The following is a 22870-nucleotide window of genomic DNA, read 5'->3' as shown; positions in this document are numbered from 1 at the left end:
AGCCTATCATACTTCAGGTATTTAAGTGTGCACACTCTCTAATAGCCAAAGTTCAAACAGTTCCTACCATTCAAATTTACTTCACAGGTTTAGTTTAAGTTCTATTCTGAAACGACGAGTAATGTGATTAGGAATAGAACTTGGTTCCACCTGAACATTTAAGTATGTCGATGTTATGTGCAGGACGTGTGTCGTTAACTTCCTCACTATGATTTTATTGCTGATGACTAACTTATCATGGCAGAGAGCGTCGTGTGTGGTTAGTATTACCCTCATGCCGTAAAGTTGTTCAGTGAACCATTTTCTGGGACACTCTGAAAATGGCACAGAAAATATATCTTAAATAGTGTTATTAGTGTGAGTAAGTTTAGGCTCTTGCTTTATATCAAGATAAAATTTCCATAAATTCCAAATCTAAACCTAGAATGGTTAGGGAAGGCATGTTCTGATTGTATGGTTTTCCATGTTGGTTCTTTTCGATGTGGTGTCATAATACCATTTTTCAAGAAAAATTTGTCAGTGAATCTCCAGAGTAAATTGTTTTATTACATATTTGATTTTGTTCCCGTCAGTGGCTTAACAGATTGTGTCACAGATTTAAATTCTCTGCATCATTTTGATGTATTGATAATGCCAGAAGGGAAAGCAAGCAGTGTGGATGTTGCAAGGAACTGATCAATAGCTCATTTTTGTTATGTTTTGTACTTGACGATGCACACAAACAACTGGAGCACTCAATATGTACAAATACTCGAAGTACAAAGCACACTAAGATAACCAGATTACATGATACAGACTTTTTCCGTTTTATAGTAATTATATTGTTCTAAATTGTAGAAGGATATTTAAAATTAATAAATGTTATTTCGACTATTGTTATTTCTATAATTTAGCGTGGCTAATCATTTCAAAACATTTGTAAAGTAGATTATTTCCTATGTCTGACATTCTATGACTCTAAAAAGCCGATAGGCACACAACACCTCAGTTTACTGTAAAATTAGTGTCTTTGTTCTTTATGACCAAAAATGTTTTGGTGTGCGTTAATAATTCGAGTCTGATCTGTGCTGTTGTAAAATGATTGCTGGAATTTGTTGTAGAGTCTGTTCTGATATGTCAGAAGTGATGTGGTTGAAGTTGTTGCATATTCCTAAACAGTTTTAATGTGAAGATTTTGTACTAAAAATAATTTAAATGATATGAATATATCAACAGAAGCATACTAAGTGAATCGGAAATAGCCAAACCTTGTTCATACTTCATGGACACAAAATACTCATACAATGAGCCATATTTCTCAGTGAGACACATTTTCAGTGAGGAGCCACAAGAAACAGATAAGAAAAATATAATATATCATAACACTATCTACGTTCTCAGTGATTTATTAGCTGCACTTTAGTAAGGTTTCAATAGCTAAAAAGGTGAATTTCATTAGATATGCTTGAAATTCGAACAATTTAAATGGTTTTTCGTAATAATAGAGGAGAGGGTCGTCACAGAGTGTTCCTGTAACAGGGTAAGCAGATAAATCTACAAAAAGAGTACCATCAACATTAAAATTAAGTTGAAGCGCTGCCTGCATGAGCTGGTTCCTCAACCTAACCTCAAGTACCAACAGGACAGAATGCGAAAAACAGGAAGTGTTCGGTATTCACTACCACGACTAATCTTCTGGACAAAACTGAAGGTTTTGACCCATCTCACAGAGAGTATACCATGTTAATGCCAACAATTCAGAACTAATATGCTAACAACACAACTATTAACTACGTTGTAGTTGTGGAAAAGATTTTCCATTTAGCAATATCTTCTTTCTTAAACATGCATCTTTGGTTTGAGAACTTTTGTGATTATGTATTTTGGATATTCATGAAGACTGCATGTTTACTGATTGCTTTTTTCTATTATCGTAATTACATTTTGTTGAAGAAACAGCTAGTTGTTTAGTTGCTCATTCATATTTCGATCATTTAAAAGTTGTATCAAGTAAGTCTTGCTGGCTGAGATAGGAAACCACTTTTTGAAAAATTATCTCTTTCATGAAAACAGTATCATTGTCTTATTTAGGCCTGGATGAAGTATTGCTAATGCATTAGTTTGGATTTTAATTTGCGCATTCTACAAGATAAACCTTTGTTCATATGCAACCAAATGACACTGAAACAAATGATAGCTGTGTGAAATCATAGATATCGTATCAACGTGCATAAACTGGGCAAATGTCAAGCACTGGAAGGACGTGAACTTTTGTGAGCTGAGTAATATTTTCAGTAAAGTGGAAGAACTGACAACCAACAAGTACTAGAGGGTACACCTTTTCTGTACCTTCCAGTAAATAAACATTTTATAATCAGTAACAAGTTACAGATAATTTAATGTGTACTAAGGTAAACACCTATGTTCACAAAAGAAAGAGTCTTTCTGCCTCTATGTTGGTTGTTCTTATCCTAAGTGTCTTTGTTGCTAGATCAAAGTGAAAATGTCTCCTGTTGCAGAAAGGGTGTTGATGAAAGTGTGAAGATGGTTTCTTATATAGACTGTAACAAATTACAAGTGAAAGTACACTAGACTCTCGCTAATTCGATCCTCAGTAATCCAGCCTCTCTGTAGTCTGGCACACATCCCAAAACACGTGCACAATGAATTATCGTGCGCAACAATACTTAGTTAAACAATGCTTTATATACTGTATTTGAAATTGTAGCTTTCTTTACAGGTCAGAATCATGTCTTCTAAAATGAAACAAGCTACGCTAGACCTCAAGCAGAAACTCGTGATTTTAGATAAGTTAAATCGAGGTTCTTCGCAGAAAGCGATTGCTGCTGAGTTCAGTGTTGGACGAGCGACTATTTTTGACATCAAAAAGAAAGAAGATGTTATTCGACAGTACTTAACAATGGATAGTGAGTTGGAAAAACGGCTGGTAATGCGAAAGAGTGAGAATGAAGATGTGGACGTAGCTGTTTATAGATGGTTCATACAACAACGTTGTAAAGGAATTCCAGTCAGTCGCCGGATTATAAAGTAAAAAGCAGCTGCATTTAACAAATAACTTGGAGGTAGTAACTTGTTTGCAGCGGGTGAAGGTTGGCTATCATAACGGAAAAAAACGACATGGCATTCGGCAGCTGACAGTCACCAGGGAAAGTCGCTCAGCTAACGTTAAGGATGCTGTTGAGTTTGTAAGCAATATACGGAAGATAACAGAGGAAGAAGATTTAGCTACTGATGCCTTGTATAACCCTGATGAAACAGGACTTCTTTACAAGATGCTTCCTTCAAAAACATAGCTGCCAAGAACGAGAAGGAAGCTCGAGGTTACAAGCAACAGAAACAGCAAGTAACATTAATGGCTTGTAATGCAAATGGAAGTCATAAACTACCGCTTATGGTGACTAGAAAATCCCAGTATTCACGTTGTTTTCACCACACTTACATAAATACTATAACAATGAAGTATTGCGCTCAGAAAAAAGCGTGGATGGACAGACAAATATTCTCTCGGTGGTCCCATGAAACATTTGTGAGAAAAGAGCTAAAGCAGAAAAAGCTTCCACTGATAGTTATCCTTAAAACCGACAATGCTCCCAGGCACCCTTCAGATGTTTCTCTAAAGTCCGATGGTGTACATGTACAAGAACTCTTTTTCCCAATCACTGTGACAGCGCTAATTCGGCCCATGGACCAGGGAATTTTGGAATCAATTAAACGTCATTATCGACATTCACTTCTCGTCTCCTTGCTGAATGAAAGTGAAAACGACTCTATAGAGACTACACAGAAGTCGTGGAAGGCAATTAACATACGTGATGTTGTTTTCCAAGCAGCTGAAGCATGGGATAAGGTGGAGAGCTCTACCGTAATGAAGATCTGGAGAAAATTGTGCCCATCCATTGATGCCGAGTTGGATCCAGTAGTGAGTGACAGCGATGAGCCAGTCAGTTCGGAATTATTAATTACTTTGTACACTGACATATTCCACAACATTCCAGGAGGAGGCGAAATTCATGATGAAGATGTTACTGACTGAACGAGGAAAATTGTGATACAAACCAAACTTTAACAGATGAAGAAATAATCAAAAGCGTGCAAGAAAGTAATGATGAAAGTGATGAAAAAGAGAGCATAGCAGGAGAGCGCATGAAGATTTCTCACAGCGCTGATGCTGAAGCTGCCGAGGTCTTCCTGGAGTACATTATGAAACAACCAGATACATGCAATACCGATCTAATGTTTGTAAAGCGGTTGCGTGATAAAACATGATACCGTCGCGTATCGTCATTGCGACAGTTAAAAATTAGGGACATGTTTCATAGTGAGTGATACGACTGTATAATTATGTACAGTGTACACTCAAGGACTAAGTATTCTTTCAAAATTAATGTATTTTTGGATTTAATAAAGTATATCCTCTATGTTTTAAAATTGTATCCTTCGGTTTAATAAAATACAGTACACTATATCGCCTATGTTTTCAAAAAAATAAAAAACAAAATAAATGAATAAAATAAATTTCAGACACTCAATAATACGACACTTCCGCTAATCCGGCACCCATATGTGCCAGGAATGGCCGGATTAGCGAGAGTCTAGTGTAATGGGGAATAAAGTAGTGGATGATGACCAGGAGGAAGAAGAATTGGATGAAGTGGTGGAGCAAGAATGAAGGCAAAGTAGAAATGATGCAGTGATGAGTTTAACGTGAGAGAGGAAGAAGAGAAGTGCAAATGAGGAAAAGGAGGTGGAAGTATAGAAGGAGAAACTGAAGAAACAGAAGGAAAGAAGTGGGAAAAATAGGGAGAAAGAAGAAAAAAAAGAGGAATGGCGATGAAGAGGCGGAGGAAACTACAGACATGGGTGAAGTAGAAAGGGGCAATGTAGTATAGAATTAGCAGGAAGAGGAAAACAATCAGAATCTGGAGGACAGATCTCTGCCTCAGGCTGTAACTCACTTCCCCCTGAACCTCGTCGAGTGGTATTGCAGTCTGCCCGCCTGGCTTGATCAGAGCTTCCAGCAGGCGCTGGCGTGTCTTGGTAGGTCCGTCCTCTGTGGCTGCCGACCTGATGTCGATGCACTTCAGCGCACCGTTGTGCAGCATTTTCACGAACCTGAGCAGACCACGTCCTTTGGAGGTCAGCTGCAGCAGGAACTTGCTCTGCATCCATGGCCGGCATACCATCTTCTGCAAAAACAATGTGGCTCTCGTCAATGCTGGTCTTCATATGCGGGGGACAGGTGGCGGGGGGGGGGGGGAGTGGATGGCGTGGGAGGGGGGGGGTGGACAGTAGGCCATCAAACACTGGTCTCTGTTAATCAAACCAATTCGCACAAATTACAGATACTGGTGAAACTGCTTATGTAACACCAAGTATATAAGAGTGAAAATTTAATTCATAGTAAAAATTGAATAATTGATTTAACTTATAAACTACTACATATCAGTTCCTGGCTGCTCCTATCGGTTAGTGGTGGTCGCTATTGCGAGCGCCAATGTCAGTAATCCAGCTTCCGGGAAACAGATACTTTTCTCCAGCCTGGAGATGACGGATCAGCCTTTCCTTTATCTAGCTAACAGTGACTTCACTGGCCCACTCCTCCTGTTTGCAGAGGCGAATGATTCCCGAAGGAACGCCAATTTTTTCCAGCACGCTTTTGGAAAAGGAACTTCTCAGAGGACTGACAGAAACAAGCACCTTTCGGTAAGTACTATAAGCATTACCAGGACATAGCTGAACGCAGTGCCTTACTGATGAGGCAAAACTCTTATGACCACCTGCTTAGTACCTTGTTTATCCCTCTTTGAAAAGAAACACATTTCTGATTCTGTGTATCATGGATACGACAGTTAGTTGGCAGGTTTGTAGAAGTATGTGGCATTAGGTTTCTACGCACAGGTCATAGAGTTCTCGTAAAAACCGAGCCGCTGATATGGATACGCCGTAGTTGCACATGATAGTAGTCAAGGTGAGTTCAATAGGATTTACATCAGGTGAATTTGGTCGCCGAGACATCAATGTGGGTTCACTGTAATGGTCCTCAAACCACTGTAGCATGATTCTAGTTCCGAGACACGGACAATTATACTGCTGGAAGATGACATCGCCTTCGTCGAAGACATTAAATATGAAGGAATGCAGGCGGTTCGCAGCTGTCAGCGTGTCTTCCATTACTACCACAAGTCCAATTCAAGAACAGGAGAATATCTCCCATAGCATAATACTGGTCCCACTATCATGCGTACGCGGCGCGCTGCATGTTTCGAGCCGCCGTTCCCTTCGATGACGGCTTTTTTGGAGATGACCCTCGACCTAGTGTAGCAAGAATGTGATTCACCCAGAGAGCCGACACGTTTCCATTGATCGACGGTCGAAGCCTGATGGTCCCCAGGTCACTGCAATCATAGTTGACGATGTCATTTGGTCAACACGTGAATCCGTAGGTGTGGTCTGCTGTGGAGCTCCAAGTTCAACAATGTATGATGAGCGTTCACCAGTTTTGTTCTATTTCGGCAGACGTTCTACAGTAACCATCTATCCTATATTATGTAGTAGAAAACTCTCCGAACCCCACGTTCTTTGAAGAGTCGCGCAGGTCCAACCATTTAGCGTCCAGTGGTAGTTTCACTGTGCTACGTCTTTCCATAGAGCCTCACGATTGTAGCATTTCACCGTTTTCGAGGTACTCGCTCACAGGCTCTTAGTAATAATAATCTGCCCTTTATCATTTCGCGTATCTCAATGGTTTTCCCGATTTGCAGCCCATATCTTCGCTAGGGTGATCCCCTGTCGGTCTCTGCTCCACTTATGTACTTCTGTTGGCGCATCACGCCGCTAGGTGGCACCGAATGTTGTGGTGGGCAGTGGTCAGATTGTTTTGGCTTATCAGTGTATATTCTGCTGTGGAAAGTGATTAATCCAAAGGTCGGCATATTAAAATAATTTCGTGGAGCAATGCTAGTTGCTGACAAAGTAGGACTGTCTGCTTAATGCTCTTGCAAAGCTAGCACGAAAGTCGTAGGCCCTATGAGGCAGAGCTGTGGTTAAAAATTGCAGGGTGTATGAAGACGGGAGTGAGCGGTTATCATCATGTAGTGGTTTTCCGCTTTTTGTAAGAAACAGAGCGAGGTAATAACTTAGCATTTGATAGATAGAGCTTTCATATTGGAACGTGTAGAAAACAGCAAGGCAGACTTGGTGAGGTCTTTAGAAGACAGTAAATTCAGTTTGCTCCAGTGGAAACTTGTAGCGTTTTCGAGTGTGCACGTCTCTCTTATAACCATAGATTGTCATTCTAAGGACAATGACTGAAAAAAATCCAACCAGCAGAAAAATAGTTAATGTACAGTTATTAAATTTTGGGAATACGTCTGTCCAGGAAACGTATTTAAGTAATTAACACTGCAAAAGACTTGGCGATACAGTTTACGAAAACGTCTGCAAGGCATCATGCACGTCTACTCAAGCCGCACTTTTCCAGGCACGTATTAGCAAGTAGGTGGTGCTGCACACCGGTATTGATGTTGACCTTGAACCGGTGGGTCGACATGGTTCAAATGCAAATCATTTGTGCAGAATATTTTAATACACATGTCCTGTGAATATTAAAGTCGTCGCTCAAGTCTTTCGTTCTCTGTTCTTTATGAACATAAGTGTAGTTTATTTGGAGAAAAATAGTATGCTCATCTGCTCAGATGAACAAAACATAACTAACAATCAAAATGATTGATCGGCTGAAGGCCTTTGTTTGTCAACTCGAACTTTGTCGAGTTTTCCACAAATTAATATTTACAATCCAGAATGAGATTTTCACTCTGCAGCGGAGTGTGCGCTGATATGAAACTTCCTGGCAGATTAAAACTGTGTGCCCGACCGAGACTCGAACTCGCGACCTTTGCCTTTCGCGGGCAAGTGCTCTACCAACTGAGCTACCCAAGCACGACCCACGCCCCGTCCTCACAGCTTTACTTCTGGCAGTACCTCGTCTCCTACCTTCCAAACTTTACAGAAGCTCTCCTGCGAACCTAGCAGAACTAGCACTCCTGAAAGAAAGGATATTGCGGAGACATGGCTTAGCCACAGCCTGGGGGATGTTTCCAGAATTAGATTTTCACTCTGCAGCGGAGTGTGCGCTGATATGAAACTTCCTGGCAGATTAAAACTGTGTGCCCAACCGAGACTCGAACTCGCGACCTTTGCCTTTCGCGGGCAAGTGCTCTACCAACTGAGCTACCCAAGCACGACCCACGCCCCGTCCTCACAGCTTTACTTCTGCCAGTACCTCGTCTCCTACCTTCCAAACTTTACAGAAGCTCTCCTGCGAACCTAGCAGAACTAGCACTCCTGAAAGAAAGGATATTGCGGAGACATGGCTTAGCCACAGCCTGGGGGATGTTTCCAGAATTAGATTTTCACTCTGCAGCGGAGTGTGCGCTGATATGAAACTTCCTGACAGATTAAAACTGTGTGCCGGACCGAGACTCGAACTCGCGACCTTTGCCTTTCGCGGGCAAGTGCTCTACCAACTGAGCTACCTTTTTTTTTTTTTTTTTTAATAAAAAAAGTTTCTCAAAGCCAAACTCGAATTTCTTTTTCCTTTAAGAACAAATTGTGAGGAATAAATAAGGAAAAGGTTTTTTTTTCAAAAATAAACAAAGACGCAAATTATACTGATTTCTCCTTCCAGTAAACAAAAATGAGTCTCCTCCGTCTTGTTGGCGAAGAAGCAATCTGTTGGAACAAAAAAAGTTTCTCAAAGCCAAAATCAAATTTCTTTTTCCTTTAAGAACAAACTATGAGGAATAAATAAGAAAAAGCTTTTTAAGTCATCGCGCGACTTATAGTTAAAGTCCAGTTCTTACAGGAGCTCTTGAAGTGTATCCGCCTACAGCATGCCAGCTCGTCCAAACGTGTCTTCTCCTGGCGTAGGCGTGGGTTCTGGGTAGCAGATCTATTCAGGTCGGTTCGTTTTATACAGTTTTCAGCTTCTCAGGGCTTGGACGTTCCAGCTACTAGGTGGGTCATCGAAAGTGCTCCGTAAGAAATTGGAAAAATATTGTTTATAGCGTGGGTTGCGTATCAGGACGCAGTGTCGTTCGTTGAGATAAGTCCAATATCCTAGCGTAGACTTGTCGCCAGAAGTAAAAAGATAGCGGATCGTGTGGCCACAGATCCAATTCACAGAGTTAGTTTTGGCGGAGGGGTAGAAAGTCTTATCGGGGTACAATAGCATGTGGACGTCGATGTGAGCCGGTGTCTGGCGAGTAAGAAACGCCAAAATTCGCCGCGCAAGTGTCCAGACGTCTAGCGCTGTGCCACAGTGGAACCGGTGGACATCCGCGTCATCCACTCCACAGTGGGTGCAGAGGGATGAATCGGCGAGATGGATGCGGTGCAGACGATCTCGGTTAACTTGTTTGCCATTCACGGTGATGTACCACGCTGATTGAATGTCTGATTCGAGAAAACGCGCATGGATCGCCTTCCATATGTGTCGCCACACGTACTGTGGATACTTACGTTCGATGGGGTTGGACGGGCGGCACTGTTGTAACAATTCGGAGACTGTTTTCGTGAGGTACAAACGTGTAAGTGGTAAGGACCGGTAGATATAACTGAACTCCAGGAAAAATCGTTGGATGTAATAAAAGGGGGTTGGAATGGTCGATACCAGTACTGGGGCGGACAAGGAGGCCGGTGCAAAGTTGTGAAGCAGGAGGCTGGTAAGGCTCTGCGGGCAACGATGCCAAAGTTTTAGTTGGGAGCTGACGTATAGAGCCTTGACACGAGTCGGCACGTGGATGAGTCCCACCCCGCCACGATCTCGTGGCAGTGCAAGGGATTCATACTGCACCTTGAATAACATCCCCGAGCTGACGAAGGAGCCGAAAGCCATCAACAGTCGTCGCGCCAGGAGATTTGGGACTGGTAGTACTTGAGCCACGTGTGGTATACGGGAAGCGTGATACATGTTCACGTATTGCGCGCGTTGGATAACGTCGAGAGATCGTAGCCGGTGATCTGCGAGATTTGCTCTGATTGTCTGTAGCAAGCGTCTACCATTGATAGTCGCTGAGCGGCGCAGGTCTGCTGTGAAATCAAGTCCAAGACACCGTATGGTGGCGGCGACACTAAGGGGGGCAGCGCATCTCTCCGGCAAGCCCTCACCGATGAGCAGGACCTTGGATTTTGACACGTTGAGGCGGCTCCCCGACGCTTCGCCGTAAGTCGCCACCCATGTCAATGCTGCTCGTACTTCATCTTCACTGCGCAGATATAGTACTATGTCGTCTGCGTAGGCTGTACAACAAAAACGGTGGCCTTGCACAGCCATGCCTTCCAAACGTTGGCGCATGCCCTGGAGCAGGGGTTCCAAGGCGAAAGCATACAAAATCGTGGAAAGAGGGCACCCTTGTCGTACAGATCGTGCGATGACCAGGGACGGTGTAAGACGACCATTGTACATGATTTTAGAGGTTGCACTACTCAACAGGCGCATAATCACCGTTACAATACCGCCAGGAAAACCCATATGCTGAAGAACTCTCCGTAAATAGAAGTGGTCAACACGGTCGAAAGCCTGGCTAAAGTACAGTGAAGCCAAGGCGCCAGGGAGACGCTGATGATGCGCTAATGCTATCATGTCTCTGTAACGGCAAAGGGCCGTACGGATGTTGTTGTCGCCTCCTAGGGAAGTCTGGTCGCAGGATGTGACGTAGCGTGCGACCTTCTTTAGTCGCGATGCCAGTAGCCGTGTGAATATTTTCATGTCGCTGTTGAGCAAAGTAATTGGTCGATAGTCCTGGACCCTCGATAACCCGCGCGGTTTATGTAAGGGGATAATAATTCCTTCTAGAAAGGCGCTCGGGACCACTGTCATCGGTGACATCAGCTCTTGGGCGATTGTCGTCCACGTGGAAGCCAACAAATAGCGAAAACTTTTATAAAATTCGATGGGGATACCGTCAGGTCCAGGAGATCTGTTATCGGAACCCGCCTTGATTGCATCTACCACTTCATCGGTGGTTACGTCGTCTTGGAGGTCATGCACTGCCTCCTCTGGAAGAGTGTTCGGAGTAAGCTGAGCGACCTCTGTGATCAGTGCTGCAGAATGCGGTACGGCTGCGTATAGCCCGGCAAAATGAGCATGGAGAGCACGACCGATGCTTTGTTGGGTGTCGTGCCAGCGCCCTTCCACATCAGTGAGGACTTGGATCAGAGCTCGTCGTCGTCGTTGTCTTTCCTGAAGGAGGTGGTACATCGACGGACGTTCTTGAGGGATTCGATTAGAAGCTCGAGAACGGACTACAGTGCCTTCCAAGTTACGCCGCATGATCAAGGAGATCTGCGCCTTCGTGCGATGGACCATCGACTGCCGGGCTGGCGAGAAAGGCATCGTCGTACAGTCACGTAGAATGTTGTAGTAGAAGTGCAGGGTATTAGTTTGCCACGCCTTTAATTCCTTCCCATAACTCATCAGAGTCTTCCTGAGGGTCGGCTTTGCACAGGAGAGCCACCATGATAAGGTGGAGTCATAGGCTTCTCGACGATGGTGGCAGCGTGCCCACGCTTCTTCGACCATACGGCGACAGTCTGAGGAGGTCAGGTGAGCGACATTGAGTTTCCACAGACCACGACTATGCCACACTTGCTGTCGGGCGAGAGTGACGTCACAGAGGTAAGCATCATGGTCTGAAAAGGCCAAGGGCCAGACTTCCGCATGACGTGTGCCATCAGCAAGGGAGCGGGTAACGTAGATGCGATCTATGCGGCTTGACGAGTGAGAGGTGTAGAATGTATAGCCCGGTTGAATTCCGTGGAGCTTCTTCCATGTGTCAACAAGTCGGAGACGGTCGATGACCACTGAGAGAGATGCACAAGGGGAATATCGCGGGAGTTGGTCCGCGGGCTCTTGTGTCGATTTAAAATCCCCACCGAGTACCAAATCGTCCTGCGGACCGGTGAAGAGGGGCGTGACGCTTTCGGCAAAAAAAGTTTGTCGGTCATGACGGCGGCCAGTGCCGGACGGAGCGTAGATATTAATAATACGCACGCCGAACAGTGTGAGGGCCATACTTCGCGCAGTGGGCAGGTAGATGACGTCCTCTGCAGGGAGTCCGTCGCGTAGCAGGATGGCGACGCCGCTACCGGTATCGGATGCGGGGGAAACATGGGCGTTGTATCCGGTGGGAACTATGAAGTCAGCCACAAACACCTCTTGTAAGAGTGCTATATCCACATCCGCAGAGTAAATAGTGTCTCTGAACATGGCCAGTTTACGGGGGGCACGAATGGTGGCAAGATTCATCGTGGCGATACGATATTGCTGTGTGCGGCCATCCTCAGTATTTGCAGAACGTGCGTTAGAAGTAGCCGGCAGGTGGAGACCCGCCGGTGGTCGCGCAGTGGTGATAATTACTGGCGGGGCGCCAGCCCCAGTGTCGCCGAGGTGGACTCCTGTGCAGACACGCTGGCAGTCTGTTCGGCTTCTTCTTCAACGTCATCGGCCAAGGAAGCTGATGACGTGGACATGTGACGGTCACGTACTTCCGGAACGGGTGTTGTGGATTCCGCAACATGAGTGGCAGGGGGACCGCCGTCATCATTCGTTGACAACGACGAGGACACGTCCCTGGCTGGGAGAGTAGGCGTCACAGGAGGGGCGCCTGTTGCTGCCTCATCGCGTGACTGGACGCAATGTGGGAGATCACCGTCAGACATCAGGTCGACATCTCTTGGGGCCGTCTGAGAAAGGGCGTCATCGGAAGGCGTTCGTCGTCGTTTCCTGTGTTTGCGAGGCGACCGCTGTTCTCTGATATGGCCTTCGGAATCAGAATGTGGTCGCCCGTCGTCTGACGCCGAACCCGTCTGGACAAAGGCAGACGTCGGCACGACACCGAGGTCGACTTCCATGGTTCCTACACGAACATCGGTTTCGGTCTGCAAACCGGACGGTCCTGAAGCGAGCACTGGAGGCGACGCCGTGCTTGTGTCCTCGGCGCGTTGTGCTGCGGGGGGTGGCGTTGACGATGCTGCTGGCGCAATCGAGATTGGTACGACGGGGTCCTGTGCAACCTTGGCGTAGGTGATGGGTAAGGACGTGACCGTCGAAGCCTGGGTCTCTTCACGTAACGGCGTCTGTATTAAACGGCGGTGTAAGCATTCGGAACGTACATGTCCCTCCTGGCCACATCCTGCGCACGTTCGTGGCTGTCCATCATACATGACGATGGCCCTCACACCGCCAATCAGCAGGTACGATGGGACATGTTTCGTCAGCTCAATTTTTATTTGCCGGACGCCATTTAATACGGGGTAGGTGGTAAATGTTTGCCACTTCTCTGCGACGTGACCCAAGACGGTGCCATATGGTTGGAAAGCGGCAATGACCACATCCTGAGGCACCTCGAACGGGAGCTCAAACACCCGCAATGTCCGGAGACCGAATCCTGCATGGGCGACTGTCACAGCACCCATATGTCCATCAGAGTGTTTAAATTTCAGTCCGGTGGCATGACGGTGAATTATGTCATTGAAAATTTCCTCCGTCGACATCTTGATGTAGACAACACTTCCAGTGATGGAAAAATGTATGCCTATTACGTCCTGGGGGTTCAAACGTAGATCCTCACGTATGAACTGTTCGACTTCGAATGCTCTGGGTCTTGGATGTTCGGCCTGAAACGTTACTTTGATCGTTGCACGGCGGTAAGAGTGCGCCATGGTGTACGTGAGTACTGGACTCGATAGACACAAACACCGCGACGCGGAAGTAAACACCGCCGAGAGCGGAGCGTCGGACGGCGCGCGGAGCAGCTCCGCACGCTAACACGGCTGCGAGCCGAATGAGCTACCCAAGCACGACTCACACCCCGTCCTCACAGCTTTACTTTTGCTAGTACCTCGTCTTCTACCTTCCAAACTCCTCTTTTTCAGGAGTGCTAGTTCTGCTAGGTTCCCAGGAGCGCTTCTGTAAAGTCTGGAACGTAGGAAAAGAGGTACTGGCAGAAGGAAAGCTGTGAGGACGGGGCGTGAGTCGTGCTTGGGTAGCTCAGTTGGTAGAGCACCTGCCCGCGAAAGGCAAAGGTCCCGAGTTCCAGTCTCGGTCCGGCACACAGTTTTAATCTGCCAGGAAGTTTAATATTTACAATGTTGTTCTGCTCCATTGGACACTAAGTTCCACAAGAGTTTACTTTGCGGTCCTGCACAGTGATATAGATCACTGGAAAAACAAAATACAGTCAATGATCCACCAAAGTTCGCCAACTAGTTATAGCATGCAAACACAGAGGCTGGACCGCCGGCGAAGCTGCAGAGGCCAGGTGGTGTCCGTCGAGGAAGCAGTTGGTGGACGGAGGGCAGCGGCGTCGCAGTGGAGCGGATGACTGTGTGTAGCTCTTGTTCGACGTGAACTGACCCTGTACAGCTTTGTGCGGGTCTAAATACTGTCTCGCGGCAGCATATTGCAGGAGCTATTTTAGGTCACGTGGGTCGCAGATGCAAAGAGGTTCCCCCTTCTCCAGTTCGCGACTCCCTGTGGCGCTGCTACGGTCACCCAGTGGAACGGCTGCAAAACGGTTTTCTGGTACAGAGCGGTTTTGCCAAATGGTCGCCGACTGTCAGTGTCTCCAGTCCCGTAATGCCCTAGGAATTCCTCATAGTCCTTCTCAAACATGCACCTAAGCGCATCAGCTAATTGATAGCCTAAACACTTAATGTGCTCCACATGGAAACGAAATGCGTCCATCCCAATGTGCCACTGTCCCCATTTTTCTGGGATGTGTCAGGACCGTACTTAGGGCCCGATTGTCGGTCTGAAGAGTAAGTTGGCGGGCTCTAAATAGAATTTAAAATTTTCGAGGGCTAACGTCATCGCCAGGGCCTTCCATTCGTCGACTGAGTACGTTAGCTCAGCTGTGGAAAGGGCCCTCGAGGCATACGATACAGCCGACGACTCACAGCTTTCTCTCCCAAAAGGAGATCAGCAACTCCAGAATTCGAAGGGTCAGTTTGGATCAATAAGGGGCACTCGAAATTATGAATGGACAAGACTGGTGGACTACTAACGACGTCAGAGGCGAACTGGATTGCCGACTCTCTCCCCACTGGAGAATTTCTCCCTCCTTACGTGAATTAGTCAACGAGCCGATCTATTGGACAAAATTAGCCACGAACTTCCTAAAGAGTTTTGCCATGCTGACGAAATGGGTGACTCCCTTCTTATTCCTTGGAGAGGAAAATTTATGCAAGTTGCGTGTTCTTTGCAGAACGAATACCATAATGTGATGCCACATAAAGGAAATTTGTTTGCCATCAAGACTGATCTCGGTTGGCTTAATAGTCAAACCGGCCTCATGGAGGTGGATCAGGACCTGTTTCAGATGTTGGATTTCTCTTTGAAGATCGAGCTGTTTGCAGCAACATCATCCGAAAAATTGTATGTGATTTTGAACTTTAGATCATACAATACCACATCTGAAACTCACTACAACTAGGCTGCCCCTGCGGATAACTCGATTAAAATCATAGAGATTCTATATGGTGCAAAATGCGGCTACATTATTTGCAATATTTGGTGAGGGGACTTGACAACACACCTGGATTTTATCCAAGACAGTGGACCAGCGTTCCCCCACAAACCAAGCAATACAGTTGTGTCAGTCTGGTAGCGGCACTGACTCTCAAATAACCTTATCATTATGTACTGTGTAGTTCAGTACCAGACGATAACTAGCCCACCTGTCTTCTGAGACTAAAACATCGTCGAGGCGTATGGGGAGCTAGATGATCTTTCAGTGGCACTACAGAGCTTGTTATCCATAACTTACCACAGGGCTTTCGTCGTGGTGGCTGAAAGCCTGTACTGGCGTTTTCAGACAGCATTATCGCCAGTCAACCATATTTTATATTTATCCTTATTCATGACCCCCAATTTGCTGAGTGGGACATCAAGAAATCGGCCGAGCACCTGTAACTGTTAACTAGCTTAAGTATGCCCCAAGTGACCATTAATTGCGCCACAGCACAGTTGATCCCCTGAACCGACTGACAAGAACACAAAAGAAATTTCCATTAAATTTCGGGCATGTACTTCCGGCCAAATACTTCTTATTCAACTGCTATTTCGGCCGCGTATCGTCCGGCCAACCTCAGAGTCACTAGACTGACGGCAAAGTGCCAAACGCGGTCTTGTATCCACCACTGCGGCGGTACTGCGCATGCGTGTCAAAGAGGTTGATCGGTGGGAGAAACGTCAACTTACGCACATTAGGCCAAAGGAACACCTTGAAGACTCCTCTGCAATTTAATTACTCTAAGAGCCGGATCCCTTGCCTTATGCAAATGAAAACCATTAGCTCAGTTTATTAAGTTATCGGTTAATTTCTGTGGTTTCCTTGAAAACAGAATCCCAAAAGGAAGAGGTGGAGATCAAAATCTTCACGTCACTGTTGTTCATCGAATGACCCACATATAAACAATGTTCTGTCACATCTGTCTGGGTGTAGTAAGCGCTTCAGACATTGGTGCTCCCCACACCTCTCATGAATGGTGCGTGTTTTACGACCCGCATATGACTTACGTCGTTTAAGTAGATCATCCATCAAATACCATCCACGAATCCACTAACGGCGCAGTGCACACCCACAACTGGTCCTGACAAGTTGATGTAGGGCGGGCTCCCGATGGAGTACACAAGCGATGAATACGTCGATATGCTTTTGATGCTGGATGCATCCAATAACCAAGCTTCTGCTGCTGCTCAAGCATATGCTGCCCAGTATCCTCAAAGGCGCCTACCTGATGAGAAACTTCCTTATTTCCTGGAGGAACGCTTTCGGGAAATTGCTACAATTCATCCACAATACAGATTTCGTCCAAGGAGTACACATATTCCACAAAAAGAGGACGCGATACTTGAAACTGTTCACCAATCACCTTGGCGAAATACACGTGATATTGCAGGGCAGTTCCACATCTCTCAAAGACCGGTTGAAGCACGATGGAGATCTACATACATACCGGAATAATGTAGATAGAGAGGTAAAAATTGACACACATGCTTGGAGTGGCATGGGGTTTTACTAGAACAAAAACTAAAAAAAATAATAATAAGTCACAAATTTATTCAGTTTTCTAATTTATACTGACTTTTTGATCACCCGGTAAATCTACATACATATCACTACATATTACATGTTAACTTAGCATCATCAGGCAGAAGACCACATCCGACAGGTACAGTTTTGTGATTGGCTTTTGCACCAAGTGGAAGATAATGAACATTTTACAAATAACGTGGTAATGACTGACTTATTAAGCTACGCTTGTGAAGGTATTTTCAACATCCACAACAGCCATTATTGGTCGGAAGAGAACCCAGATGTCACCTGTGCTTTACATTATGGGATAAAGCTGTGGGCTCGAATCGTGGGAGGCGTCCACTGGCCCTTAAACTATTGCAAGACAAGTTGAATGCACCACTATGTTGTACATTTCTTTGCAATACTTAGTCTGATGTAATAAAAAATGCACCAATTGGTGTTCGGCAACAGCTACGGTATCAGCGTGATGGTGCACTGTGCCACTTTGGAACGAATGTGCGTAACTATTTAAATGAAGCGTTTTCAGGGAAACTGATTGGTCTTGGACTTCCAGTGTTCTGGCTTCCACGTTCCCTGAACCTTAATCCACTAGAATTTTATTTGTGAAGACACTTAAAGCAACGAGTTCATTATACTTCACACATGGATGTTTCCGACCTAACAGATCGCGTGGATCACACTTCCGCAGTCGTGGATTCAGCTGCGATGCGTAGGGTCCAGCAAAGTATGATCCAGAGAGTCACGAAGTGTTCGCAAATGCGAAGTGGTCGCTTTTGAACATCTTCTCTAAAGTGATCGTTGCTTGTACGTATACGTATCAGCTCTGAGAAGGTAAGCCTGGAATGTACAGAATGAAATTATTGAGCATAGTGTAATGTGCAATCTGATGTAGCCTGTCTTAAGTTTCTTGTACATCATTGAGTACAGACAATGTTAATGTATTCAGATCTGTTTTTTGTGGCCCTTATGTGGGTCAAGAAAGAAAGAAGGTGGTCGTTAAGATCTGTAAGAAGTTCATGTTACACCATAATGTTTAAATAAGGTAAGAGTAACAGAAAGAAATATATACACTGTGGAGTTTTAATTGGATAAAATTTGATGCTTTAACTGAAAAAAGGAGTTTGGCACAGACGCGTCTCAGACGTCGGCGAGTCTGCATATTCATTCTCGACGTCATTGCTTCGTCTCACTGTGCTGTCGGCCGGAGTGGCCGAGCGGTTGTAGGCGCTACAGTCTGGAGCCGCGCGACCGCTACGGTCGCAGGTTCCAATCCTGCCTCGGGCATGGAAGTGTGTGATGTTACGTTTAAGCAGTTCTAGGTTCAAGGGGACTTATGACCTCAGCAGTTGAGTCCCATAGTGCTCAGAGCGATTTGAACCACTGAGCTAGTGGGACAGCCCTGGCGCTCTTCAGGGTTCACAGTGCCACGCTGCTTGGCGACGCTGCATGCAGTACAGTGTTGCCAGAGCCTCGTTTTTAAATCGCATTTATGTTAAAGCTATTGGTGGAAGTAGGCTATGTAAGGCCAACTTTTGTCATCAACTGAAATGGGGAATCGCCTGCCGACCTCCAAGTGTGGAATTTTTTCTTCGCCCTGTATGTTACCTCCTCTAACATTACTGCATTCTGGGTACGTTTGGGCCGATCTGCTGAACAGGGAGGGGCAGAAAGCTATTTTGGTACATCTACAAGCTACATCAACACTCAATACACTGCAAGCCACCAAACAGTGTATGGTGGAGGGTACCTTGTAGCACCGATGGTAACTTCCTTTCCTGCCCCACTAGCACACAGAGCGGGGAAGAAGCCGGTTTACTTACATGCCTCTGTAAAAGCCCTCATCTTCTCTTCACGGTCCTTGCGCAAGACGTATATTGGCGGCATTACTCTGGTTCTCCAGTCTGTTGCAAATGCTGGTTCTCTACGCGTTCTCGGTAGTCTTTCTTAAATGAACGTCTTCTTCTCTCTAGGGAAGCTCATTTCAGTTCGTTAAACAATTCTGTAATACTAGCATTTTGATGGAACATACTGGTGACAAATCCAACAGCACGTCTTTAGTCCAACATTGTGGGGCTCTCAAACACTCGAGCAGTCCTCAAGTGTGGGTCACCCAAGTATTCTCTCAAGGTCTCTCTAATTTCCCAAGAGCCCTTCCTACAAACCGAAGCCTAGCGTTCACCTTACCTACATACGACCTTACGAGACTGTTGCACATCATATCGCTTTCGAAAGGTATGTCTAGATATTTAGTTGCGTGACCATGTCAAGCAGGGCACATTATTCAAACATTACTGAATTTCTTTCCCTACTCGTCTGCATTAACTAAGATTTACCCACAAGAAGTCCTGCTGTATCCTTCTACAGTCACATAAAAGACGACGTTTGCTCACACAGGCACATAAAGACGAGTACAGCAAAGTCCACTGGGCTGCGAGAATATGCGGCTGGTTTCCTGGTCACTCCCCCAACGCTACTGCATCCCGAGTAGTCCGTAAAATCACCAAAAATGAAACCCATAGAAAATCTGTGGCAAAGGCTGGAGTAGCAGGTGAAATGCTGACTTCAGCATCAACGCAATTTGGAACTACCAGATGGAATCCTCATTGGGTGGCTTAACCTGGAGGTGGCAGGCCTGCACGAACAGGTGGAGTGACCGAATCCAGGCGCTCATCAAGTTCAGAAGCGGAATTACGTGCAATTAAATGATGGTTGTATTGATATCTCTAGCAGTAACTAATATTTTGTCCGATGAGATTACACACTGAGGTGGCAAAAGTCAAGTATTATATTTGGCCTCCCTTCAGTCGCCGTGGTGCAGCAGCTCGACGTGGCTGGTACTCAACGAAATATTGAGCCATGCTGCCGCTTTAGCTGTCCATAGCTGCGCAAGAGTTGCCAGGGCAGAATTCCATGAACGAACTGGCCTCCCGATGATGTCCCATAAATGATCGATGGGATTCATGCTTGGTGATGAGGGTTGCCAGACGTATCATTTCAACTGACCAGGCCAGTCTCGAACTACTGTGGCCCAGCGCTATGGCACATTGTCATCCACAAAAATTCCATTGCTGTTTTCGAACGTGAAGTCTACAAATGGCTGAAAATGGTCTCCAAGTAGCAGAAGATAAACATTTCGAGTCGATAATCGCTTCAGTTGGACAAGAGGACCCACTCTATTCCATGTAAGCATAGCCCATACCATTATGGAGCGACCACCAGTCGCCTTGTCGACAAATTGCGTCAATAGCTTTATGGGGTCTGCGCCACACTGGAGCCCTGCTATCGGCTCTACCCAACTCAGATCGGTACTAATCTGACCAGGCCACGATTTTTCAGTCATCTACAATCCATCCGCAAAGGTCATGAGGCCAGAAGAGGCACTGCAGGCGATGTCGTGCCATTAGCAAAGACGCTCGTGTCGATTATCTGCTGCCGTACCACTTAACACAAAATTTCGCCGCAGTGTCCTAAAGCATACCTTCGCCATACGTCCCACGTCGTGGGTTAATGCGGTTATTTCATGCGATCTTGCTTGTCTGCTAACACTGGCAACTCTACGCAAACGCCGCTGCTCTCGGCCGTCGGACACTGTGTTGTCTACAGTGAGAGGTAATGCCCAAAATCTGGCATTCTCGGCACACTCTTGGGTCTCGGAATATTGAATTCCCTAACGATTTCCGAAGTGGAATGTCCCATACGTGTAGCTCCAACTACCACTCCACATTCAGAGTATGGTAATTCTCATCGAGCGGCCATAATCACATGACTCACCAAAGTACAAATGACAGCCCCACCAACATAATTCGAGAAGACAGGTCTACCGTCATCGATATGTTCGATATATCACTATCCAATGACATTTGTCATCTCAGTATACATTGTATTCTGAAAAGTTTCCAGACCGACACATTCAACCTTCGTAGTTGCTAGGTACAATATCATCTTTGCTTACATTGTGGTTGTGTGTTTCTTCAGTGCACTGTTACTCAGTTCTCATATAGATGTGGCAGCCCATGCAGTAGGTCGTGAGTGGACGATGGTATTTACTAATGCAGAAAAAACCGACATGTTCATCATCTATGAATAGCGTAGGAAGAATATAGTTTGTTCTTGTATGGTGTATGCAGCAAGATATCCCAATAGACGTAAATCATCTCGGTAGTGGTGGCCGAGCGGTTCTGGCGCTACAGTCTGGAACCGTGCGACCGCTGCGGTCGCAGGATCGAATCCTGCCTCGGGCATGGATGTGTGTGTTGTCCTTAGGTTAGTTAGGTTTAAGTAGTTCTATGTTCTAGGGGACTTATGACCTCAGCAGTTGAGTCCCATAGTGCTCAGAGCCATTTTTTCTTCAACCAGTTACGTGAAGGAGGTAGAAACGTAACTGGAGGAAACAAGTGATGGAAGAAGAGGGGGATATTAATGTTCTTGCTGCTGTTGCAGTTAAACTGCACATTAGTGTCAGGAACGTGTCCTAGGTAACATACCTACCACATCAGTTTCCATCAGGAGCTGCATGGAGACGATTATGATGTGGTGTCACCGCCGGACACCACACCTGCTAGGTGGTAGCCTTTAAATCGGCCGCGGTCCGTTAGTATACGTCGGAACCGCGTGTCGCCACTATCAGTGATTGCAGACCGAGCGCCGCCACACGGCAGGTCTAGTCTAGAGAGACTCCCTAGCACTCGCCCCAGTTGTACAGCCGACTTTGCTAGCGATGGTTGACTGTCTACATACGCTCTCATTTGCAGAGACGACAGTTTAGCATAGCCTTCAGCTACGTCATTTGCTACGACCTAGCAAGGCGCCATGTTCAGTTACTATTCTTAACAGATAATATTGTGAGTCATGTACAGTCAAGAGCGACGTTCATCATTAATGGATTAATGTTAAGTATCAAACTAATTATGTCCGCTTTCTGAATTCTCATTCCTTGTCATGTCCCAGACCTCACGTCAGTATAGTTCTTCCCTCTTCACGCCAGCCTGCGTGAGCTAAAACGCGTGTATTTCGGCCTCCAGTAGTAACACAGTGTTGGCTCTTCTGCCAACACAACATATGAGAATCGTGTTTAGCTTCTGTACATGGGCACTCCTAATTACCTTATCTAGTGTTGAAGACACATTTACCAATCATGACCAGGTAAACCACCGAAGCATCCACTATTGGTCTATTGTTAATACCCATTAGCTTTGTCATGTTTGTTTCCTGTGACGAGCAAAATGTTCTCAAAAGCGGAATTCTACGTGCCCTTCTGATAGAGCGGTCCTAAATTAGTCTAACGCGATATTCGATATGTATTAACATGAACGGTAAAACACGAAGAACAAACCCGTATTCCCGCACTGACAACACCATGCTAGCTGGTAACGCCGAACAGCGCTGCTCAGTCGCCACTGGAGTACTGGTTTGTTCTTCGTGTTTTACTGTACCTGTTGATACATATCGATAACACAAACATCACATTAAACCAACTTGGGACCGGTCTGCACAGACTGATTTATTCCGTCACATGCAAACTCTTATGTTGCTTGTATACTAAGTGGTCAGTTACAAGTGTTAATCCCAATAGCGTTATAATCACCGCAGAATGGATATGCCTGCTGTTTATACTTAAGCTATAACAGTTTTACAGGGTTGGTGGCATTTTGCTGTTTATTCTGATACAGTTTAATCATTCTAGATGTTGTGTAATGTTGTCTGCAGTACGCTTTGGTGAAAATATTTGCTGTTTGTGTAAATGTGTGTTTCCGTACTGCTGTGTGTGT

At 45.6% G+C, this 22870-nt stretch overlaps 1 protein-coding gene across 2 annotated transcripts in view; it reads right to left on the bottom strand.

Annotated features, from left to right (window-relative positions):
- The window catches only part of LOC126210340 (cytochrome P450 4g15-like), a 110410-nt gene that overhangs the window by 38244 nt on the left and 49296 nt on the right, over positions 1-22870 (bottom strand). For both annotated transcript variants that reach the window (XM_049939555.1, XM_049939556.1), the window contains exon 5: positions 4956-5186. In XM_049939555.1, the coding sequence (XP_049795512.1) occupies positions 4956-5186 (231 nt within the window). The remainder of the gene's footprint in view (positions 1-4955; positions 5187-22870) is intronic.

The sequence above is a fragment of the Schistocerca nitens genome, chromosome 10 (assembly GCF_023898315.1).
Source record: "Schistocerca nitens isolate TAMUIC-IGC-003100 chromosome 10, iqSchNite1.1, whole genome shotgun sequence".
NCBI lineage: Eukaryota > Metazoa > Arthropoda > Insecta > Orthoptera > Acrididae > Schistocerca > Schistocerca nitens.
This window is presented reverse-complemented; position numbering and strand designations above follow the sequence as displayed.